The 21,429-nt window shown below is 36.4% G+C and overlaps 1 protein-coding gene across 1 annotated transcript; it reads right to left on the bottom strand.

Moving 5' to 3' along the window:
- Positions 1-127: 127 nt before the first annotated feature.
- Alx1 (ALX homeobox 1) lies at positions 128-20,544 on the bottom strand. Its single transcript, XM_051206395.1, has 4 exons — positions 20,319-20,544; positions 17,059-17,363; positions 14,606-14,734; positions 128-448 (listed from the first exon to the last, which is right to left on the bottom strand). The coding sequence occupies exons 1-4, from the start codon at positions 20,542-20,544 to the stop codon at positions 128-130; spliced, it is 981 nt and encodes a 326-aa protein (XP_051062352.1).
- Between the last annotated feature and the right edge of the window lie 885 nt (positions 20,545-21,429).

Raw genomic sequence — 21,429 nt, forward strand, 5'->3', positions numbered from 1 at the left:
TCTCACTGTATATCTTGACCTTTAGCCCTTCCACACACAGCAGCTTATTGTGGTATCCTTTAAATATGAGAAATAAGAACGTTTTACTTTGCTATGAAAAGGAAAAAAAATAAAAGAGTACTGTATGTTACATGGCCCATGAAATATTAGCGGTGTGCTCCTTGGCTTTCATTCTCAGGACGGCGATACTGGAAGACCTCCTTTCAAACTCTGGCTTCGTTTCAAACGCGTGTCCATTGGTAGCCCCAGTGAGAAGAGAGTCAGTGAAAAAGTTGTTGAGGGGCACATGGCTGAACTGATTCTGGTGGTTTGAAAAGCCTGTGTAACTGGAATCTGTCCGAGGCGAGTGAGAATAAGGTGTCATGCAGGAGGACGCATCACGTGGTAACATGCATGACGTAACCACAGAGCCACCACTTGCATTCCCTGCCCACAAATTGTTCTGAATCTGGAACATATAAAACAACAAATATTACATTCACACATTCTCCCTTTCGCCCTCTCACTTTCCTTAGCTATTCATTATTTGACCCGATTTGGAGGTTTGTTAGTTTCCTTCTAAGTATACAAAACAATGACTGGAAAACAAATCCTTGAAAAATCATTGCACTGTGTTTACTATAATAGATCATCAAAGATCATGTACTTAACCACAGAAAACACCCCCAGAAAACAAACATTTCTTAGATATTGTTGTTACAGTCATGATATGGGATATTGAATTATGAATCTTGACTTCTCTTCATGTGTTTAGGGAAAGGAACTTGAAAAATGGCCTTAAATTTAAAGGCAATATTCATCTTTGTATACACAGTGATACAGCTGTGTTTTTTTCCAGTTCTGAAGCTGAAATGGTAGTTTCCATAGAAAATTATTGCTGGCTTTCACGTAGTTTTGTCTGAAATGATATTTTTTTAAACTGCATTCATTCAGAAAGTATTTTCCCTGTCATTGCTTCTTGTGTCCTACCTATATCTTCCCTGCAATAAACTGCTCAGAGAGTCTGAAATATGCACATTTGGAACATTTATTCTATTATTTATGTATGGTATGGGGAATTCATAGCAGATTTGTGACATGTAAAACAAACATAATTCTAAAACATTAACCATTACCAAATAATGGGAGTACAGGTGAAAAATTACAAATGGTAGGATGTCGTGTGAGTAAAATTAAAGTACTACAAGCATAACATATGAGAGAAAAAAGGGTACAATTTGTGCCTACCTAACACATTTAACATTCATATTACTATGTCTCTAAAGAAGATAAGTAAAATAAAACCATCAAGCACAAATTGTCAAAGTTAGGAGCATATAGAAGGAATACTAAGAAGATTTTTTAAGATGAGGATTTTAAATAAAATGTATCTCAATATAGGCAAGGTAATTAAACAACAAAAACTAACAGACCACAGAAATTAAAGAGAGACACATAGAAAATTATTACAATAACAAGAGATGCAGCCTCAAGAGATGAAATGAAACAAATTTATGTGTGTTTTATGTTTTGGGTGTTTTTTGGTTTTTGTTTTTGTTTTTTGTTTGTTTGTTTTGCTATGTTCTTCAGCTTTGCTTTCTTAAACAGAGACTGGCTATGTAGTCTAGATATGCCTAGAATTTGCCATGTAGCCCAGGCAAGGCTCAAGGTCCCTGTTCTACTGTGTTAGCCACCTGAGTACTGGGATCACTCCAGGCATGTAGCTTCTAACAATTGTTTATAACACATTTAAACTAAACAGGGCACCAGTGTGCTATTTAAGTCATGATGAAAAATGGAATCACCAATGATTTTGACACATATGGATGTCTTGTAATTTGCATATCCCAGGCTTCTACATGTAGCCTCTGATGTATACTTACAAAACCCAAGTTGAATAACGCTATATGACAACCTGTGTTCTATTAATAATAGAAAAATGTATTCATAAATCTAGCTCACACTGATAGGGAAGTTACTTTGTGACTCAAAACAGGGTGGTGCATTTGTCTCCAAAACCTGAAAGAAAATGTGTAAAAATGACCTTAACACTGTTGTGAGGTATCTCACAAAAATAGTTACTGAAGAAGAAACTACTTATTTCTGTATTGTTCTGAAACTCATTCCTGATATAAATATATTTAAGAATTTGTTTTAAACTTGTGTAAATCTTTATATAACTATAAATATGGATTCAGAGTTGACCAATGTACCTACATATAGATGTATGTAATCATGTGCATATTTGATTACTCCTTAAATCACCATGGCCTCTGTTGTTTTCCTGTTGGCTTACTCCTCTCCACACATTTCACATCAGCTGGGCTATGTATCTCAAACCAACAAGAGGGCTGTTAATGTCATTACTCACCAAATTAGCTCTTCTAATGTACTCTGGGTGCTTTTTATAACACTCAATCATTGTAAAACATTGCAAAGCCCATAGTCATGTGACTGAAAAGGCTTTCAGGAAGAGAGGTAAACTTATTTGCTTATTTGAAAATGGATAGTGATAGGGAACATTTACTTGCCTCTCCATATTAAAGTGTTTCTTAATTTACAATGTCACTAAAATTTATTATTATATTCCACACGCATAGAAAAATGTTTCCAACCAGTTACATAGTGAAAGGAAGGGGTAAAAGTAAAGAAACAATCTATAAAATTAAATAAAGAAAATATTTATTCTAAAAAGAATTAACATCAATCTACTTGAAAATCTAAAAAAAAATCTGGAATCTATTCTAGTGAAAAAATTAAAGGGTAAATGCTTTTATTTTAGCATAAACTTATCTGGGTCTTATCGAGCATATCAATGTACTATTTGTGATAGAAAAAAGGGTTCTAATATGCAAGGTATATTTTCTGAGCAGACCAAATTGATAGAGTAAATTATTCATAGCAATATTTAGCTTGGATGTACAAGTATTGTGAAGAATTTGAAATTTCCTCCCCTGCATAGAGAATTCTCAGAAACTTTTCCTAACACATTCTTCATGCTGTCACTCTATCTCTCCTAACTCTCACCCCAAATATGTCTTTTATTTTTAAAAAAGAACTTCAGGGGTCCAATAGTTCTCAACAGCAAAACATCAGGTGCAAATTTAAAGATAATATACCACAATAAAATGTGATTTTACTTTCTCTAAAATATTGCCTCTGGATGCTTATATATTTGACGAGGATGACTTAGATCTAGTACTTGACAGCTAGTGAACATTAGTTAATTATCATGAGTGGCACAAACTACAAATAGTTTTATCTTAACACAAATACATGAATACATGGGTGTTTTATTATCTGTTCTTTGTAGATGGTAAGTTAGAGAGAGAGAGAGAGAGAGAGAGAGAGAGAGAGAGAGAGAGAGAGAGAGAGAGAGAGAAGAGAGAGAGCTGGAATTTTAACCCAGACTGCATAACCAATAAGGTTAAATCTGACCCAAAGAATTCTAAAAACACTAAAATAAGGTATTTTTATAAGTTATAATTGGCTATTTTTGTGCATACTTCCAATTTCACAATTCAAAAGCTCTACCGTGTGATAGCAAATCCAATGATTATTGATCATAATTATTTTACTTATCTTGGCCTACAAAAATAAATAATAATCTTTCCTATAATGTTTCAAATAACTGAAAAGTTCCTAAGAATGTGAAATTTAAACAGATCAATTTCTTCAGGACTGATAAAAGTTTAGGAACTACTTATATTAATACAATTAATGTAGGTTTGTGGCTGGAAATCTAAATAATCACCACAACTATAATCATAACAAAACCATATTCAGATTCTTCTACCTTGCTATCTTCTTGCTATCTGTATTTATGAATACGGTTTTTGTCACGAGAGCATATTTTCCATCACAGATGCATTTAAAGGGTACTTGCTCATTAAGCATGCTGTATCAGATCATAGAATCTATGTCAGAATGACAGTAGTGATAAAATATACACTGCTGTTTTTAAAATCAATTGAAATTTAGAGGCACTAGTGCGGTCCAACTTCCAAATGCAATTAGACCCTCAACAGCTTTAGCTTTTTCATTTCCTGTGGCCACAATTTCTACTACTTTGTAAAATGTCCATTCTTCCATTTATAAAATAATGCCAACTAAACATTATTTCTCTTACTATAACAAAATCCCCATGTCTTTTTTTTTAGGTTTTCATCTCTAGTCCTTTCAACCACTTCTCAAACGATATGACTAGACTGTCCCATTAACCACATTCCTATAGATACGCTTGAGTTGCCAATCACCTTCATTTTCAACTGTCGTGGGGTATCTGCAATGGGTTGAGTATATAACAGGTGTGATCTAACTACAGTACAGGAGACTTGCAGTGGTCATCATTGCTGGAAATAACCTGTTTTTAATAGGTTAATGCTTGAAGGAAATATATGATAAAATAGCTAATTTTAATGCAGTCCAGACAACCAAAACATACATATGCTGATTCTATTAAGGTCTGTAACTAGAATCTACAAATTGCATAATATAAAATTGTGCACTGCTTCTTTGTGAATGTCAAGCCTAAGAAAAATCGCATCCTCCCACCAAAATAAAAAATGCTCTAATAATTTTGACTTTTAAATGGAGCAAGTTTCCTTTTGGACCGTTTCACAGAAATGACAATGACAATACCCTGTACCAAATTGTGGTCTAAACTACATAATAGCTACATGCTGCACAAACACAAAATTCTCTTATGTGTGTGTTTTCTATACAATACAGGGAAAGGATGCCTGTCATTTTATTTAGTTCATTCTATTTAAAATAACATTGACCCTGAAAGCATTCCATGTTTTAATGTGTTTTGTGACATTTTTTAGAGGTTCTAGGGATGTGTTCAAAGCACTGTCCAGGAACTTAACCATGACTCTCATTAGCAAGACTAGAAGCTCCACTTTAAAATAGTACTTCAAAATAGGAAATTTAACACTTGCTTATTTCATGTATTTGGAATTATGGAGAAAGTTGCTTTGTTTGATTCTTTGGAAGACAAACTAAGTCACATATCCTGAAAACTCATACTATGAAATTATATAATTCCTTTATCTCCAAAACACCATGTAGATGCATTCCTTGCAACCAAGGTGAGAAGCACATTTTAGTATTCTAAAAAATGGTGCATGTCTACAATGTAGATTTCCTTGTAACTTTTAATAGTTCTTTTTTAATAGATTTGAAACAGAAACACTGCCTTTGCCTTTATCTTAACAAAGATGCTTGCTATAAAGCAGGTTCATGATGGCATTTTAGCTTCTCAATGCACTATTTAGAAATGATAGGCTTCTGTATTAGCAACATGAACATGTATACACTTCTTTTCTTTTTGAAGTAGTTTTAAAACAATTGATAATATTTTTTTCCTAAAATGAGTTGGTTTACCCTGCCTTACATCATCAAAGATACCATTCTCTAATACCTTTCCACCAACATTTGTAATATTCATACACACACACACACACACACACACACACACACCTTATACACAGTCACATTACTCTAATATCACATGTGTGCACATTCCTGGTAGGAGATAAATCAAACACTGTTTGGAAGGTATAGGGTGTGAACTCACAAGAAGTACTTATAGTGATGTTTGAGCAATGATTTCTTTACACTAAGATCCAAAACTTGATTTGGGTCTTTCCCCCCTGAACAACTATTTACATTTATTGACTGTTCTGTATATTTTCTGCCCCCACCATGCACATTTATTGTCACATTATCACTATGGAATTTGATAGATTTGTATATAATGTCTTCAAAATAAAAATATCAATTTCTACAAATGCAGTCTAATTTTCTGGAAGCTATTGCTTGACTCACTAGCATTTCCCCTACTGTAAAGTTTAGTTGACAGAATACTGATAATCATATTCTTAGTAATTATTTACTTGCTTTATTATTCATTAGTTGTCCCAGTCATTATATCAGTAACTCACTAGCAAGAAAAAAGACTGTATTTTTACAGAATGTGTTTGCGTCCAGTGATTCAACCTGAATTAATTGAGCAATGAGAAGACCAATTCAGATAAAAATGAGGACACAGCTTCAGTTACTGCTTACTGGTTCTAATCTCAATTTTAAAATATTGAAAATGGCATATCATATACAAGGATATTTTTAATCAATTTACATTTTAATTCCTAAAACATGTTTATTAGGTATACAATGTGAAAAACTTGAGGTTGTATGAATTACTTATTCATTAAATGACCTTCTATTAAAATGAGTTTACATTTTTTCTTTTTAAATAAAATTCCACCAATGAAATGAAGACAGGTATATGGAAGAATTGTGCTATTTCCATTTTAAAATCACTGTTATATATAACAGTATGACAACATAATAAAATGCTGTCCAACAAATGTCATGTCACTGAAAACATAAAAGTATTGTTTCCTAAGAAATTTAAAACATCGAAACTTTCAAAGTTGCATCATATAAATATGTTTAAACTATTATTCAAATTAAATTATTATGCAAATAAATTCTCAAAGAGGTAACGTTTTATTCTTTGCCTTTAATGATGAACATGCTCTTAACTTTTATAGGAATTGTGATAACTGAAAAGGATTAGTTAAGGGAAATCTCTCAATTTCCAAACTATTTCAGTTATGAAAGGAATAAATAATGGGGCTTAACTTTCGCTGTTTTATTTTTATGAAGCAACTGTGTTCATATAGAACATTCTCCAGATATTTCTTATATTGTTTCTTCATGGATTTCATTGTGTGCACAAGGTATTCTGATCCAACAGTACTTAATTTATTTTTAATAACAAGTATTTTATTAAATTCACAATTATGGGAAAAAGCTAAATGATCATTTGTTCATAAAGTTTACTAAGCATGTAAAATCTATAATATGAAACAAATATGTAAATGCCTTGAGTTTTACAAAATGTTTCTAATCTTACCTATTCTCCTTTGGCGTCATATATTAACTTTGAATATATTCATTCCTACCTGAAAAAAGTTATGGTTTTATTCTTTTTGTTATTTCATTTTGTTTTCATTCGTTATTTGTTTGTTTGTTTGTTGTCTGTTTTAAGACTGTGTCAAATATGTAGCCTTGGCTGACCTGGGGCTTCCTGTATAGACCCAAGCTGGCCTCCAGTTCACCAAGATTCATCTGCCTCTGTATCAAGTGCTGGTATTAAGTGTATGAGCCATCTAACAATTTTACTTACTTTTGAATTGGTTTTTATTTTACTATTTTTAAACATTTTTTTCTTTCCTTTTCATTCTATAGCACTTTCTATGTATCAGCCATGATTTTTCACAAATTTGTTGTCTCTATTTCTTTAACTGTTGTTGTGCTAATACACACATTACACACACACACACACACACACACACACACACACACACACTGTACTAAAGGCAAAGTTAGAATTTTATTCTTGTGATTTTTTTTAATTAACTTGAATTTTGTACAATTTTATTTAATAACTATGACTGTTTTTTAAACTCTATAAAAACATTAGGAATTATAATTAGACCTACACTGCTAAAAGGAGATACACTAATTAAATTAAATATGATATAGGTGAAACTATAAATCACAAGCAAAATGAAGTGCTCATAGCAATAAGAGTAAAATGCAGTTCTGGCCAAGCTCTACTTGATATAGGACTGTTCTCCATGTGTATGTGTGTGTGTGTATACATACATTATCATATATACGTAATACTTCCTCTCATGTTTTGCTCATGCAAAGTTCATACTGCTTAACTGTATTTTTCTTAAGAGTAGAGGAATGCTGAAAACAATATTAAATCCAATATTATAACAATTTATGACATTCTAAGCAATGAAGAAAAGTCACAAGGTTACATTAAGTTATGATTTGACATTTGAAAACAAATGTAAATTTTCACAATCTGAATAGTGTGAATTACTTCTTTGAGTGTTATTCTTTATAATTTGAAATTTTTAATGCTTTAATATAGGTAAGATAAATAAGTTTTAAGTTAAAAATTATATAAATCTTGTAAATACTAACTCTGTACAACTAGCTGCACTTTGATTAAATATCTAGTGAAACTCATAATTTACTTTTAACATTTATATGCATGTATGAAACATTCTTCATTATTTTTATGAAAACTAATGTATTTACACATTAAATTAAAACAGTAGCTGTATTCATTATAAAATTATGCTTATTTGGAAAATATAGACTACCATGTACTTTTCTGATTTTGAACATTACAGTTAGTGAAAGTTCTGTACTATCAATATGACTTGTTGGCCTAGTGATGGTATGGTTTCTGTTTCTCTGGTTGCTGTAGCCCCTCCTGACTAACTATGCCATGGTTATTTCACAAACTAAAAGCATTCATTATGTAATATAACAATTGTAACTTTATTAATAATTATTATTTTAAGATACAATAGTTCATTTATTTTTTAAAAATCTGGATATAAGTAAAATATGGAATGTGATTGTACATGTATTTGGTAAATTGGGCTTAGTAATGTTCTCTCACAACAACATATAGAACCTCATTCATATTTCAGACGCTAAAAACAAGGCAAAATAATGACTTCAAATCATCTGCTGAAAATTTTGTGAGAACATTTTCTTTATGAGAAAATTATTTTGGTGATTTGAAATCTCATGCATCCAAACATCTGAAGTTACTCTATTTGACTGTCCTAATTTAACCTGGAGAGTGTAGTTCAATAAATGTGATGTTTCTCTAAGTCCTTAAAAAGCAATTTTCTTTGATTGGACAAGATTAAATACTACAGTTTTAAGAGAGCAGGTGGTACTTAGACAATAAATATTGACGACTAGTGGCTACAAGCATCATGGCTGCTTACTGAGAGCTTGCTCGGTACAAGGGACTGTTTTGTTCAACACTCACAAACGTGTTGTGAACTTTTATCCTCATACTCTAAGTGAGGAGACATATTCCTACAAGTTAATTCATTTGCCAAAAATCTGAAAGTGATTAAAGCGGCAAACCATTATGTTAACCCTAAGATCTCTTCACATCCCAGGATTCAGCTCCAAAGAAAGCAAGTAAGCAATGGCCTTTTTTATTATTATTAAAAGTCAGTTTAAGCCTCAAGATAAAGGAAACATCATCATTAGTCATGGTACCAACAGTGTCTGCACTAGCCTCAGAAATGCTTCGAAGTGTACAGATAAAGTCTCAAAAGGAAGCCAAGGAATTACCCACAGCACCTAGCTACATAATAGATACTAAGATACTATATTAAGCAAAAATTCCCGTGATCCAAATGTTGCCTAACAGCGTGGAAACAGCAATCCTTGTAGGATAAAAGGCTGGCAGAAAAGTATTTAAAGTTCAACAGAAAATATCTCCTTCTTCAAAAACTATTTATTATTGTTATTATTATTATTTTATTTTGTTAATAATTAAAATGAGTATCTAGTGTTAATAGGTTCTTATCTGCTGTTTAAATCTAAGGCTCAAACCTTTTGCATCTCTAATTACTTGGGTCTTGTTTCTGTGCAGAAATGTGTGTATAACTTAATATAAACATTACCTAGCATGTAATTTACCTAGAGAGCAGAGTATTTTGACCTAATCTCACATATCTTCCATTTCTAAACCAGCAACTAACATGTATTTGTTGATGAAATGTAAAGGAAATTTGGAGGAGGGGATTGTTATGATGAATTGGGTTCTGCAAATCTCTTTAGTGTATTAAAGAAAGGAAGGTTAATTGCTTAAACCCACCAGTACTGCTTCTGGTAGAGACTGCAGAAGCCATCTGTTTTACTGATGATTATTTTTAGTTCATTAATGAAAAGTTATTTAAGTAAATCAGTACTTGCATTTACATCTACTGACTAATAATTTGCTTGCTGTCACAGTAATACGGAGGTGATTAAAAACCGAATTGCATTTTTAAAAGACTATATTGAAAACAGTAGGAACCTCTGGCATACCACATACTCCTCTAGTAGAGGGAGTACTTAAGAGGGTCAAGGGACCTCTGACAGTGGAACCAGGATGTAACCCTGGTGCATGAAAGGACTTTGAGAGCACATTCCCCATGGAGGGATACTCCCTTAACCTGGAGGCCTAGTCCCTACTCCAAATGACTTGACAGATTTTGTTGATCCCTCCTGGAAAGCATCACCCTCCCTGTGGAGTATGGGGGGGTGGTTGGAGAATGGGAGGGGAGGGTGGTTGGGAAGGGGGGATGGGAGGGAGAGAGGGAAAGAGGGAGGGAGAGGGAACTGAGATCTATGTGTAAAATAAGAAAATAAGTAAATAAATAAATAAAATTCTAAAAGAAAAAAAAAAGAGGGTTAAGGAGGAAATACTGCATGGGTGTGGAAGGGAATTGTCACACAGAAACAGAATCCACACAAACAATGAGACTGTTATTAATAATGTCCTGAGCATCAAATAATTTAGCTTGATTCAAATTATTGCCAAATGGCAACAGATATTTTAAGCAAAAGCAAGATACTTAAATACATATTTGTTTTCTTTTTAACTGTGTGTGTGTGTGTGTGCGTGTGTGTGTGTGTGTTTCCCTGTGTATAGGTTTGTGCAGGTGAGTACAGGTGCCCAAAACACTGGCAGCTGTTGAGTCCTCAGACTTGGATGCTTGGGAATCAATCTATCTCTCACCAAGCCAGCTCTCCAGTCTTGAAGTTGCAGAGATCCATCATACGATCTCTGCCTCTTGAACATTGTCTTAGAGGTGTGTGCATAGCACCTGGCTTTAATGTACGTGGTTGGTTGGTTGATTGGTTGGTTGGTTGGGACAGGATTTCTTGAAGTCCCAACTGACCACAAACTCACAGCTAAAGATGGCCTCAAACCTTTGTTTATTTGGTTTCCATATGCTGCTGAGTGCTGGGATTATAGGTATGAGCCACCATGCTTAGTTTAAACTGTATTCAATGCCTAAAATATATGCTACCTTAATGCATGTGGCTACACATTGTACTGCTCATCTTGTTCATCTGCAACAGAAGATCAGCAGAATTTTTAAAAAGGCCCTATCACAATCTAAAAGGAATCAACACATTTAAAATATTTTACCCCACTCTTCCATGAATTTTAAGGTGAAAGCATGTTTTGTTTTGCAAAAAGAAAGTCACACATTTGGGACAAGATTATGTGATGATTTAGAAGAGAAGATTTCAAAAGTAGGCTGTGATGCCTGACCTCAGATGATGTGTACTCAAAGAGAGTCTATGGCAATAAGAAAGAAGCAAAATGCCTGGGCTAAAATAACACCTGGGCTGTTCATTTTTACTGATATTTCTAGAGTGATGTTGTTACTACAAAGTAATGAGAACCAGTTGGAAACAAAGATTTTAAAGCATGTTATGAATGTTAATTACTATCTATGTCCTATACAGACAACTTTCTGCTAGGTACAGTGATTTCTCTGTACTTCAAAAGACTGTATTTTAAATCCTTTCTATTTTCCCTGCATTTCTGTGTAGCTCTTGCATCCCTGCCAAATTGTTAATTCTTTATTTCTGCCCTGCCTCCAACATTTTCCAGTTTTGAGATTTTTTTTTTTTTGTAGTTTATACTTTTTCCGTATAATTAGTAACAGTACCAAATTCAATGTTTTCTTGCACTAAGTCGTTGGATTCTATTTCAGTGCCTGTTTCTCCTGTTAGAAGTTTCTATTTCCAAACTGCATGATAGAAAACATCTCCTTTAGGCTGAAGCTTGGGAGACCTGATCTTGGCATAATTGTTTTTCAAAGAACTAAAATAAGTCTACTTCGTATTTTATGTTGAATGAGACTTTCCCCTCTGGCTTTTGCCAGTGTTTACTATGACATATGCTTGATTCCAGAATTTCTGGCCATAAATAAATAAATAAATATGATTTGCCACTAATATTGAATCGTTTGAGGGGTTGTTGCAATGCTCATTTTACAGGCATTTATCAATTTCACTGTCAAAATAAATTCAGCACAATTTGTCTGTATTCCCGTACCTTAGTATAGCCAATTTATTTAAAGGACATAGAAGTTTCAAGGAGATTGAGAATAAAATTCCCATGATTTGTGGAAGTGAAAAATTAACTATCCAGTATCCACCTGGACATACCTTATCCTCTTCCTGTCTTCTTCCTTGTCTTAGCTATGAGGCTGTGTTAGCCCATGTCCAAAGCTGTGATATGCAGGAAGCCAATGGAAAAATAGTGCTAACAAAAGGGATGGCTAGTCAGTGTCGTAGGCCCTCTCAAAGATTTTAATTGGTGCCAGGCCCTATTGCAAATGTTTTATGAAACAGAAAATAAGAAATATGAGCCAAAACCAAAGTAACCAACAGCCAGGGACACGAAATGAAAAATATAAATAGGGTTCACAGGCAAAAGGGATGCAGACGAGTGGCAGTATTCAAAATGAGGGGCTTCAGTGAAGAATTGTGTAGAAAGTTTACTGAGTACAAATGTTTAAAGTGCACTTGAAAACAGACCAGCGGTTGGTAGGTTGGTATCTGTCTCTTAGTCTGAAGTTAGTAGCTTCACCATGATGTAAATTATACACCATCACACTCGCTTCTTATTTTACTGGCTTGAGGTACATTCCTTGCCTCCCTGAAGTAAACTGCAGAGTCTAGCAATTGAACTCATGCTTGCTGATAACTCAAGGACTTAAATGCATTCATATGGAAAGACATTCTGTTATGTGAGTTAAGGTCAGCCTTAAACCACTATACACACAAAGCAAAATTAAAGGTCTTAGTAGGCTGAGACAGAGGCAGAGACAGAGGCAGAGAATAAATGTAACAATAACACCTAAAAAGGGAGTTGAGAGTGAATGGGAGGGGAATTGGAAGGGGAGAGCGGAGAAATGATATTAATATCGTATTCATGTTTGAAATTCTAATTAAATGCTTAAGTAATGTGTGTTCTGAAAGATCTTGTGCAAGAGAGCCAAGCTTGACTCTGGTCAAATCTGGCTTCATCAGAAGTGAAGGTAAATATACACCTCCTATTTCTGTGCCTCGTTTTCCCCATGTGAGAAATGGAGAAAATCAATACCCATTATAGATGGCTGTTATTTTTGGTTAAATGAGTTCCCATGTAGCCCGTTTAGAACATGGCCTGGACAGTATATAAAGATCCTGCAGCGATAAGAGCTATAAGGCATGACAGTCTGCCTTCCCATGGAGGTTACCATCCAGGGAGGAAACAACTTCATTGCATTTTGTTCAAAATTCCACTGTTACCCAAAGAATATGAGGTTAATGAAATTTCACTAGCTCTGAGATGTTAAATAAGCAAAAGATAGTCATGATTTTTAACCAAGTAGAAATAAGGTTACTAATTTCAGGTAAGTTTGAAAGCTATAGTAATGGAAGAATGTGGCCATGAATCAAAACTTTCCTATAATACAGGCCTCTTAAAACCTTCAGGTGGAGTCATAGAAGTTGCTCATTGCCTGCCCTGGAAGAAAACATTGATGTGATCATGGGCCAATTCCTTAACACAGCTAGGCTTGTTTTTTTTTCTGAGTTTTAAAATGAGGGAATAGAATTTGGTGTTTTCTGATGCTCTTTTTAAGGTATAAAAATTGCAGGATAAATTTAAAGAATTATATGCAAGAAAAAAGTCCCAAAAACGTTTTAAAGGGGATTTTAAAGGCAAGAGTGTATTAGGAAAGGGCATCATTCGAGGACTGAATTCACACGGAGGGGGTGAATTTTTACAGTTAAACAGAATAGCTATTCTCGCATTAGGAGTTGAGATGGTTCTTACGGATATAACAAAGTACTTATCCAAACTACACTTCACATATGCCTCATAAAGCATGTATCAAAATAAGCAACAAGATATGAAACAAGGAACAGCTTGCTCCAGACAATCCCCAAGTCCCTCATCAAGCATTCAAAAAGCAGAACATCATTCATTATCCCATATTAAGGAAATATAATATGATAGACTCTAAGACCAGAAAACACATACCGTAAAGGGTGAAAAAGAAGAAAACGTTATTGGTCAAAAGAAAGGGAAATATGAACACTTTTTGAGATGTTATTAGAGAACTCCCATTGTAAAAAAGAAACCAACTTAGTATGATTGTTTTGTTTTTGTTTTTGTTTTGTTTTGTTTAATGTCTACAGTGTGCTCTTGAAACAGCGAGCAACATCAATGTGAGAAAAATAGATTGGCAAAAGAATGAGGTTTTTAAACAGAGATGAGGAGTGGAAGTTCACATCTAACAGCAGCATTTTGTTATGTTGCACAAACTTATGGCCACAAAGGTTTTATGACAGGCAACACATTTTTTTAAAAATTGAATAAAGAAGTAGCCTGAATAATTAAAATGCATGATAAAATTAAGACATATCATTAAGTCATTAAGTGCTATTTCTTTCTTGCTTTTTTTTTTTTTTTTTTTTTTTTCCAATATGTAACAAACCCAAAAGGCACAGACAGACCATGGAATATTTTCCGGTGAATGACAAAGTAATGAAAAAAATAAATTTATCATTTAATAAATGAACAATCTGTTAAGTGTGGAACATGTTTTCTGGAGGCTAAGTTTTCTCTCTTGGTTATTGCATCAGATCTAGGAATCGCTAGGTCACCCTGTGAGTGGAGCCACACCCACTTCCCTTGATGAGCATGCTGTGTCATTAACCATACCTGTGGGTAGCTGTCAGTCCTAGGTAAAACTGATATGTCGTAGGTGGCAGCAAAGTGGCTTTTAGCTTGCTGTATTTGGCCGTATCGTTCTCTTTTTCTCCACTTGGCCCGTCGATTTTGAAACCAAACCTTGTTTTTTGAAAGAGTACAATTTTAGCTGAAGGCCGTTACTTAGAGCAAATTTGACATGAAATTTTCATGTCAGAAAGGAAAATCAGCTCAGTAAAGAATAACATCTTTGCATCAGAACTAGGCCCACATAATTTACATTCTCTGGTATTCTGCTATAAGGCATGAGGTAACATAACAGAAAGAACGAGATTTTAGGCAAGTTCATCTATGTATATGTGTCTGTGTTTTCATTTGTGGACAATAAAATGGAATTTGTACATGGGATCATTCTCCTGTGGGTCATCATCCTCTAAGTGGGTTTGATGAGCCTGAGAGACAATATTGCATCCCTTCCTTTCTCCAGCTGATTCATAACCCAGTTATCATCTCTGCCTATCCACGAACAATCTTGAAAATGTGTCATAAACTGAACACTCTTCTGAGAAGATGTTATACTTAAATGACCTTGTAAAAAGTTAAAAAATAACTATCTGCAGATTCTAAATGGACTAGAAAAAATTTGAAATCAATCATAAATTAATATAAATTGCAAAAATATTTTCACTAAATTTGACTTTTAATTTGTGGATATGTTTTTAATACTAAATTCTAGTGTTGTATATTTTATAGTATCACAACTTTTGCTGCCTATTAATATTCAGTTCAAAGCCTACATATACATTGCACATTTGATATTATACATCAGAGAGTTTTCTGAAATCACAGCAAGTCTTTCAACAGCTACCATTTAAGTATCATTCCCAAGTTACATTTCTAGTATTAAATAGTGCCCATCGCTACTGGGATTTGACACAAGAGTACACATATTTTCCTATACTGAACACAGAGAAACACGAAGCATAAGTGCTTTCTGTCTCCCCCACCCCTTGACAGTCTCTTTAAAATAGGTATCAATTTCCACATCTGTAAAATGCATGGAAGAGAACAACCTGGATTAAAAAACGGATCAGCTAGGTTCTCTCTGTGTGTCCTCAGCTATGAGTCTGTACTGAAGGAGAAACATGCAGTGAACAGCTGATCAGTCTTCATGTAAACATATTTTTCTATGGTTACAAGTATAACTAATTTAAATAACAATCACGGGACAAAAAACACATGCAGGACTGGTGTTAATACCAGACAGTTCTAACAGTCTTCATTAGTATAAACTTTCTATGGGTTTTTTTTTTTTTTTTTTTTTGGCTGTACTGTGATGGAATTACCATTTGCTTCGAGAACGTCAAGCATAACCTGCTGGCTGTCATCCCCTAGTCACCACAAGTGGTCAGTAATGACAAATGGACCATATAAGCAAGACTAACTCCACTAACAAAAGAAAAAAAAGGCACAATTTATTCACCTTTCTATTACAGGCATTTATGAGAGAGGGAATTCAATAATGTGGTAAAAGTATACAAAAAGAAAAAAAAAGGTCTTTTGAGTTATTGCTGCCTTTCAAATTTGTACTTACTACTTGACAACTAATAAAGTGTAATTTAAAAATATCTGCTCTAGCCACAATAAAACACTACCAAGAAGGCAGGTAACATTTTACCCAATATAGTTTTTCCTTTTCATTTTTTACAAGAAATTAGATTCATTGAATCTTCTGGTTTAGTCATTTACTAAACAGTTTATAAATATAGTCAAGTACATAAAATTTATTTAACTTGGGTGTTAATAATTACTCTGAAAAGTCTGCACAGTTAACTAGACCTTAAAAATTAAAATGCAGTGGTATGTACTGAAAATAGTTGGGGCTAAAAAGCTCTAAATGAGCCATTTTATATTTCTTAAATTTTATTAGTGAAAATACCTTATAGTATATATACAGCTCTTTAGAGCTTATATTATTTCATTTTTTTACAATAATTCCAACCTAAATAAAGCTATAGATTTATGGACTAGTGTATAAATAATTTGCATATAACTCATAATCTAAAAAAACAAATTCATAATAGTTGAAAATCTACCAAAGTGATAAATTAAATATATATATAGGTAATATGTAAATATTGAAAACATATAAACATAGGTAACTTTGAATTTTTTTCACCCTTTAAGTTTTTTTGTTTGTTTGTTTAACCAGAGATATGCTACCATATTCTGTTCTTTTTAATGACTTCATTATTCATTTTCTGAAATAGCTCTTTTCCCTAAACTTAGTGAGTGGTCAAAATTATTACAACTAAAAAGAAATTTGAATGGGCCAATTTGATCACATTTTACTTTGGTACAAGTAAGATGTCTTAGCTGACGATGTTTCTTCCTTTTTGACAAATTACAGGTATTCGCTTTTCCTAATATTACCCTTCCCTGCAAGGCCAACTTTCAGAACCTACCTGGACCCTGGCCTCGGTGAGCTCTGTTCTCAGTGCCAGCTGTTCTCTGACATATACGTCCGGGTAATGGGTTTTTTGGAAGACCTTTTCTAATTCCTCCAGCTGCAAGCTGGTGAAGGTAGTTCTGTGTCTCCTTTTTTTGCTGCTGGATACATTGCTGTCACATTTGTCCCCAAGTTCATCCAGTTCCCCCTTCTCTGGCATCCCTTTCACAGGAGACATCCTGAGATTGTTGCAGCTGTCCATTGCTCGGTTCAGCTCAGTGTGAAGAGGCTGTCCTTCCACTTTGGTGATGCTATAGTTCACTGTACTCAGAGAGGGAAATAGCAGCATTCAGGATGGTGAAGCATACAAAATAAGCGATGTGAACTAATTTAGAGCATCGGGAAATGGGTCTGCCAGTAATTTACCAGTATTCTATCATCACATGGAGTGCAATTCGTAATTATCAACTCATTGTTGGTCAGCCTTAAAAACAGTTTTGAATGTGTACATGGACTCTTGCTTGGCCAAAGTCCACAGATCTGTTTTACATGGCAAACACAGTTTATGCATATCATTTTTAATCAAATTAAAAACAGTCAAGTGAAAATTTGCTCCAGACTAAAAAAAGATCTACACAACCATGACTTTTGAAATATGTACAAAACAAAAAAATGTACAAACCTTATAGTTTTATTTTGCACATAAGACAAAAATTAAACTATTTCTTGTTTTCAAAACAGTGGCACTTCAAGTTTAAATCGTTTTTTCTACCAACATTAAATCTATCTCCCATACCCTCAAAATGATGCTGAGCAGACATTTCAACGGGACATGATTTCCAATACATTTCACAGATTTGATGTCGTGTCTGAATTAAAATTTCCTTCAGAAAGCGGTCTACCATTTTTTACGTTTGTAATAAAGAGGTGTAAGATTTAAGTGAACTTCTTTACATTAAAGACGTCTTGCCTCCCTTGAACACTTCATAGTACCTTTTAACTCCTGCCTGCTTAGGTCGGAAAGTTGGGGGTTTGTTTCTCCCCCTCTAGGAACGCTGGGAAGTGAAAATTACAAAAATAAATAAGTAAAGTAAAATTAAAAATGGCACTTTGCATTCTGTCAAGAATTATTTCAATTTCAGTAACGTCCTTGGGATCGGAGTGCAAGCTTGCTTTGTAACAAGACCCTAATTGTATCGTTAAATTTCACAAACACATACAATGAACATAAGGAAGCAGGAGCTATTTGGGGTTTGTGTTGCTGTCGTCTCGGAAGGAAAACAAAGGCAATCCAGCCCCCAACACTAATTCCCAACCACTGATCCTACATTTTTCATGTGCTTCTTTAAACGGGGGTTGGGGTTGCTGGGGGGGGGGGAGGATTCCCTATTAAGAGTTTGAAGAACCATTTCATGCGTTCTATAAATGTATTGGCCTTTATTGACTATAATATTTAAATTGCACATTGATCTTATGCAAAAGAAGATGTGCTGTAAAAGTAAATATGAAGAGGGCTATGACCGATGAACAGTAAGGTTTTGTCTCAGCAGACAAGAGTTAAACCGGGAACTGCGGCAATTAGAGGTGGGGGAGGGGAAGCCGCAAAGACGCTGGGGGCAGGTCTGGAGAAAGACCGGCTTTTTTTTTCCCTCAAATGTAGCGGGTAACCGTCCGTGTTCATTTAATCCCATCTTTCTCCGTTTAAGTTCTTCCCAAGAGTTAGTTAGATGACCGCTTAAAAGTGAATGATTCACTCCAAATCAACCACCATTTCTCTCTCCTCTTTCCCGGACAATTTAAAAGACCATGGAGTTTATCTAGCAGTGGGCGCAGGCCACTGCAGAACCATAAAAAAAAAAAAAAAAAAAAAAAAAAAAAATCCGTCAGCTCAAATAACTTCACGCATGCATCTGAGAATGCTGAAAACACAAATGCGGGCCGCCGAAATGCAGCCGGGCAGCCAAAACTTTTTGGTATGTAAAAATTAGCTGTTCTGCTCTTTCCCAAAGAAATGATCGAGTCCACTTAAATGATAGTTTCTTCTGTTGTGTGCATTTTTGTTATTGTTGCTGTTGCTGTTGTTGAAACGGAACAAGTCAAAAGTCACTCTCCGCACTGAATAAAATTAGTAGACTAGGAGATTCATTCAAAATCTTTGTACAAAGCATCGAGCAAACCAACTCCCGAAACAGTGTATGTCTTGCCATTAAATAGGGGGGCGGAGGCTTGTTGTAAATATTTCACACTTAATTCGTTTGTTATTTTAACGCAGCCCGCTCCTTACAGCTCAAGGGTGGAGGATACCCTATGATAAGGAAAAGTCCTCTTGGAATCATAAACCTGCTTTAACTGTCGGCATGTGAAATGATAGGTTTGCACTGGGCTACGAGATAGAAAAAGATAGATGGTTTGTTTTGATAACATTTTGACTTGGAGATACTCTGGCATTCAGAGTTGAAGATTCTGTCCAGAAGCCCAGAAGCGTTTCAAAAGGCTCTTTGGGTGGCGTTTTTATGTGGAGTAAGATAAAAGTAGACAAAGCAGAATCCGAAAGTGGATGATGTTTATCGGAATGCTTTGCCCAAAGCCTATGCGACTCGCTGCGTAACCAGAACTTGTGTTTGCCGGCTGCAAACGCCGCGAATAAATAAAACTCCGCGGAAATCACAATGCACACAAGCTAATGTAGAGAGAGCAACAGAAATACAACATCTTTACAATGAAAACATCATCCCGCCTTGGACAATAAAAACAGTTTTGTTGTGTGTCCGTCCGTCTCCCCCCCGCCCCCCCCCTTCTAAAGGAGCTCAAAGAGTTTGGATTTCCTGACCACTGTGACGTCCAGTGATGGATTTCGCGTCCTTGCGCCCTGGCATCCCGGCGGGGCGGGATCACAACAGAGGAGCGCTATCTTGACTCAATTACGCTCTATTTAGCGCCCTGTTAGCTTATACTGGAGTCCTGGTCCTGTCCAGTTGCGGCTTTTCGGGGAGAGTGAAAAAGAATTCGCTCAGGATTTAGCCCTAGACCCGGGTCAGTTGCCGGGGTCCCAAAGCACGAGAGAGTGCGGGGTGCCCGGCTGCGTCCCTCTGTGTCCCCACAGCCTGGATCCCTGCTCCCTCATTTTTTTTCACTCTGACCCGCACCCCACCTCCCTTTGGGAAAGGACAACTGAGTGAGGCTGGGGCTGAGACTAGAAGCTCCGGCCTGGCCGCCCGGAAATAAGGATTAAGATGGGGTTGGGGCTGGAGCGCGGCCCGGGTCCCGGCGACTTACCGCTGCTGTCCTGACAGGGCGAGGTCCTGTCCAGTCGCACGTGATGCTCAGCTCTCGGCAGCGGCCCGAAGGCCTGCACGCATTTGCCTGGCGTCGCTTTGCCGTAAAAGGACTCATTGTCCAGCGTCTCCATAACGTGCTCCAACGCGCCTCCTGTGCCCATGTAAAAGTCACTGTTTTTACTTGGCGGGCTCTTGAGGGCAAACTTCTCACTCAGAAACTCCATAATCCTGCAAGGCTGTCGGCGAGCTCCCGGGCGCGCAGGGAGGATGGAGGGCGCTGAGGGAGGAGGGAGCGAGCGGTGGGCGGGAGGAGGGAGGGTCAGAGAGGAGGGAAAGGGAAGCGAGCCCCGGGCTGCAGAACGGGGCACCCGAAGTTGCTTTTATATCTTGAAACTCAGCTGGGCTCCTGCGGCAACCTCCCAGTCCTAATGAATATGAAAATAGGCAGGGACTAACTCCACCCCAGGGTCCCCCCTCCTCCCCCCACCCCCATCTTCCCAACTCACCCACCCAGGGCAGGGCGCGCCCCGGCCTGGTTCAGACAGACAGTTCCATTGCAGACAAACGCCAGGAGAGACAAGGCCCCGGCACCCAGAAAACCAGAAAACGTAATCGCCTCAACAGTGGACTGGCATTGCGGAGGACCCTGGTGAGAACGCAGAGCGGTGAACCCTCCAGTCCTAGCGCCCTGCTGGGCGGCCACCCCCCCCAACTCCCAACGCCCGCTGTCCACCCCGCCCCCACGCCAGCCACTAACTCCCAGAAGATTTAGAGGCATCTTAAGAACTTGAAAGGAAGTATTGCTCTAAAGAGCTTTTATTTCATCCGTAAATCGTTTACGTGGAAGATCCACATTGATCTGAGCCGGAGAAGCCGGATACAGCGGCAGCTGTTAACTGGGTCGCTGGTGGTAGAGGGGCCCGAGGTTGCCTCTACCCCAAAAAAAAAAAAAAAAAAAAAAAGGCTGGCGTGGCGGCGGGGACACAGCGCTAGCCAAGGCCCAGGGGCCGTGTGGAGGCGGTGGGCATGGGATGGGACGGGAGTTTGCGCAAGAGTCCTTGAAAATAACTACATCTTACCACTACCAGCCGGTTTCCCCACTGCTGCTC

This window comes from Phodopus roborovskii, unplaced genomic scaffold, assembly GCF_943737965.1.
Source record: "Phodopus roborovskii unplaced genomic scaffold, PHOROB, whole genome shotgun sequence".
NCBI lineage: Eukaryota > Metazoa > Chordata > Mammalia > Rodentia > Cricetidae > Phodopus > Phodopus roborovskii.

Excerpts from the sequence above, each read along its gene's own strand:
- Alx1 (XM_051206395.1), bottom strand. The coding sequence starts at position 20,544 with ATGGAGTTTCTGAGTGAGAAGTTTGCCCTCAAGAGCCCGCCAAGTAAA. Across the intron at positions 17,364-20,318 it reads GCCCTGTCAGGACAGCAGCG|TGAACTATAGCATCACCAAA; the intron begins GTAAGTCGCCGG and ends CTCTGAGTACAG. Across the intron at positions 449-14,605 it reads GGACTGACAGCTACCCACAG|ATTCAGAACAATTTGTGGGC; the intron begins GTATGGTTAATG and ends TATATGTTCCAG.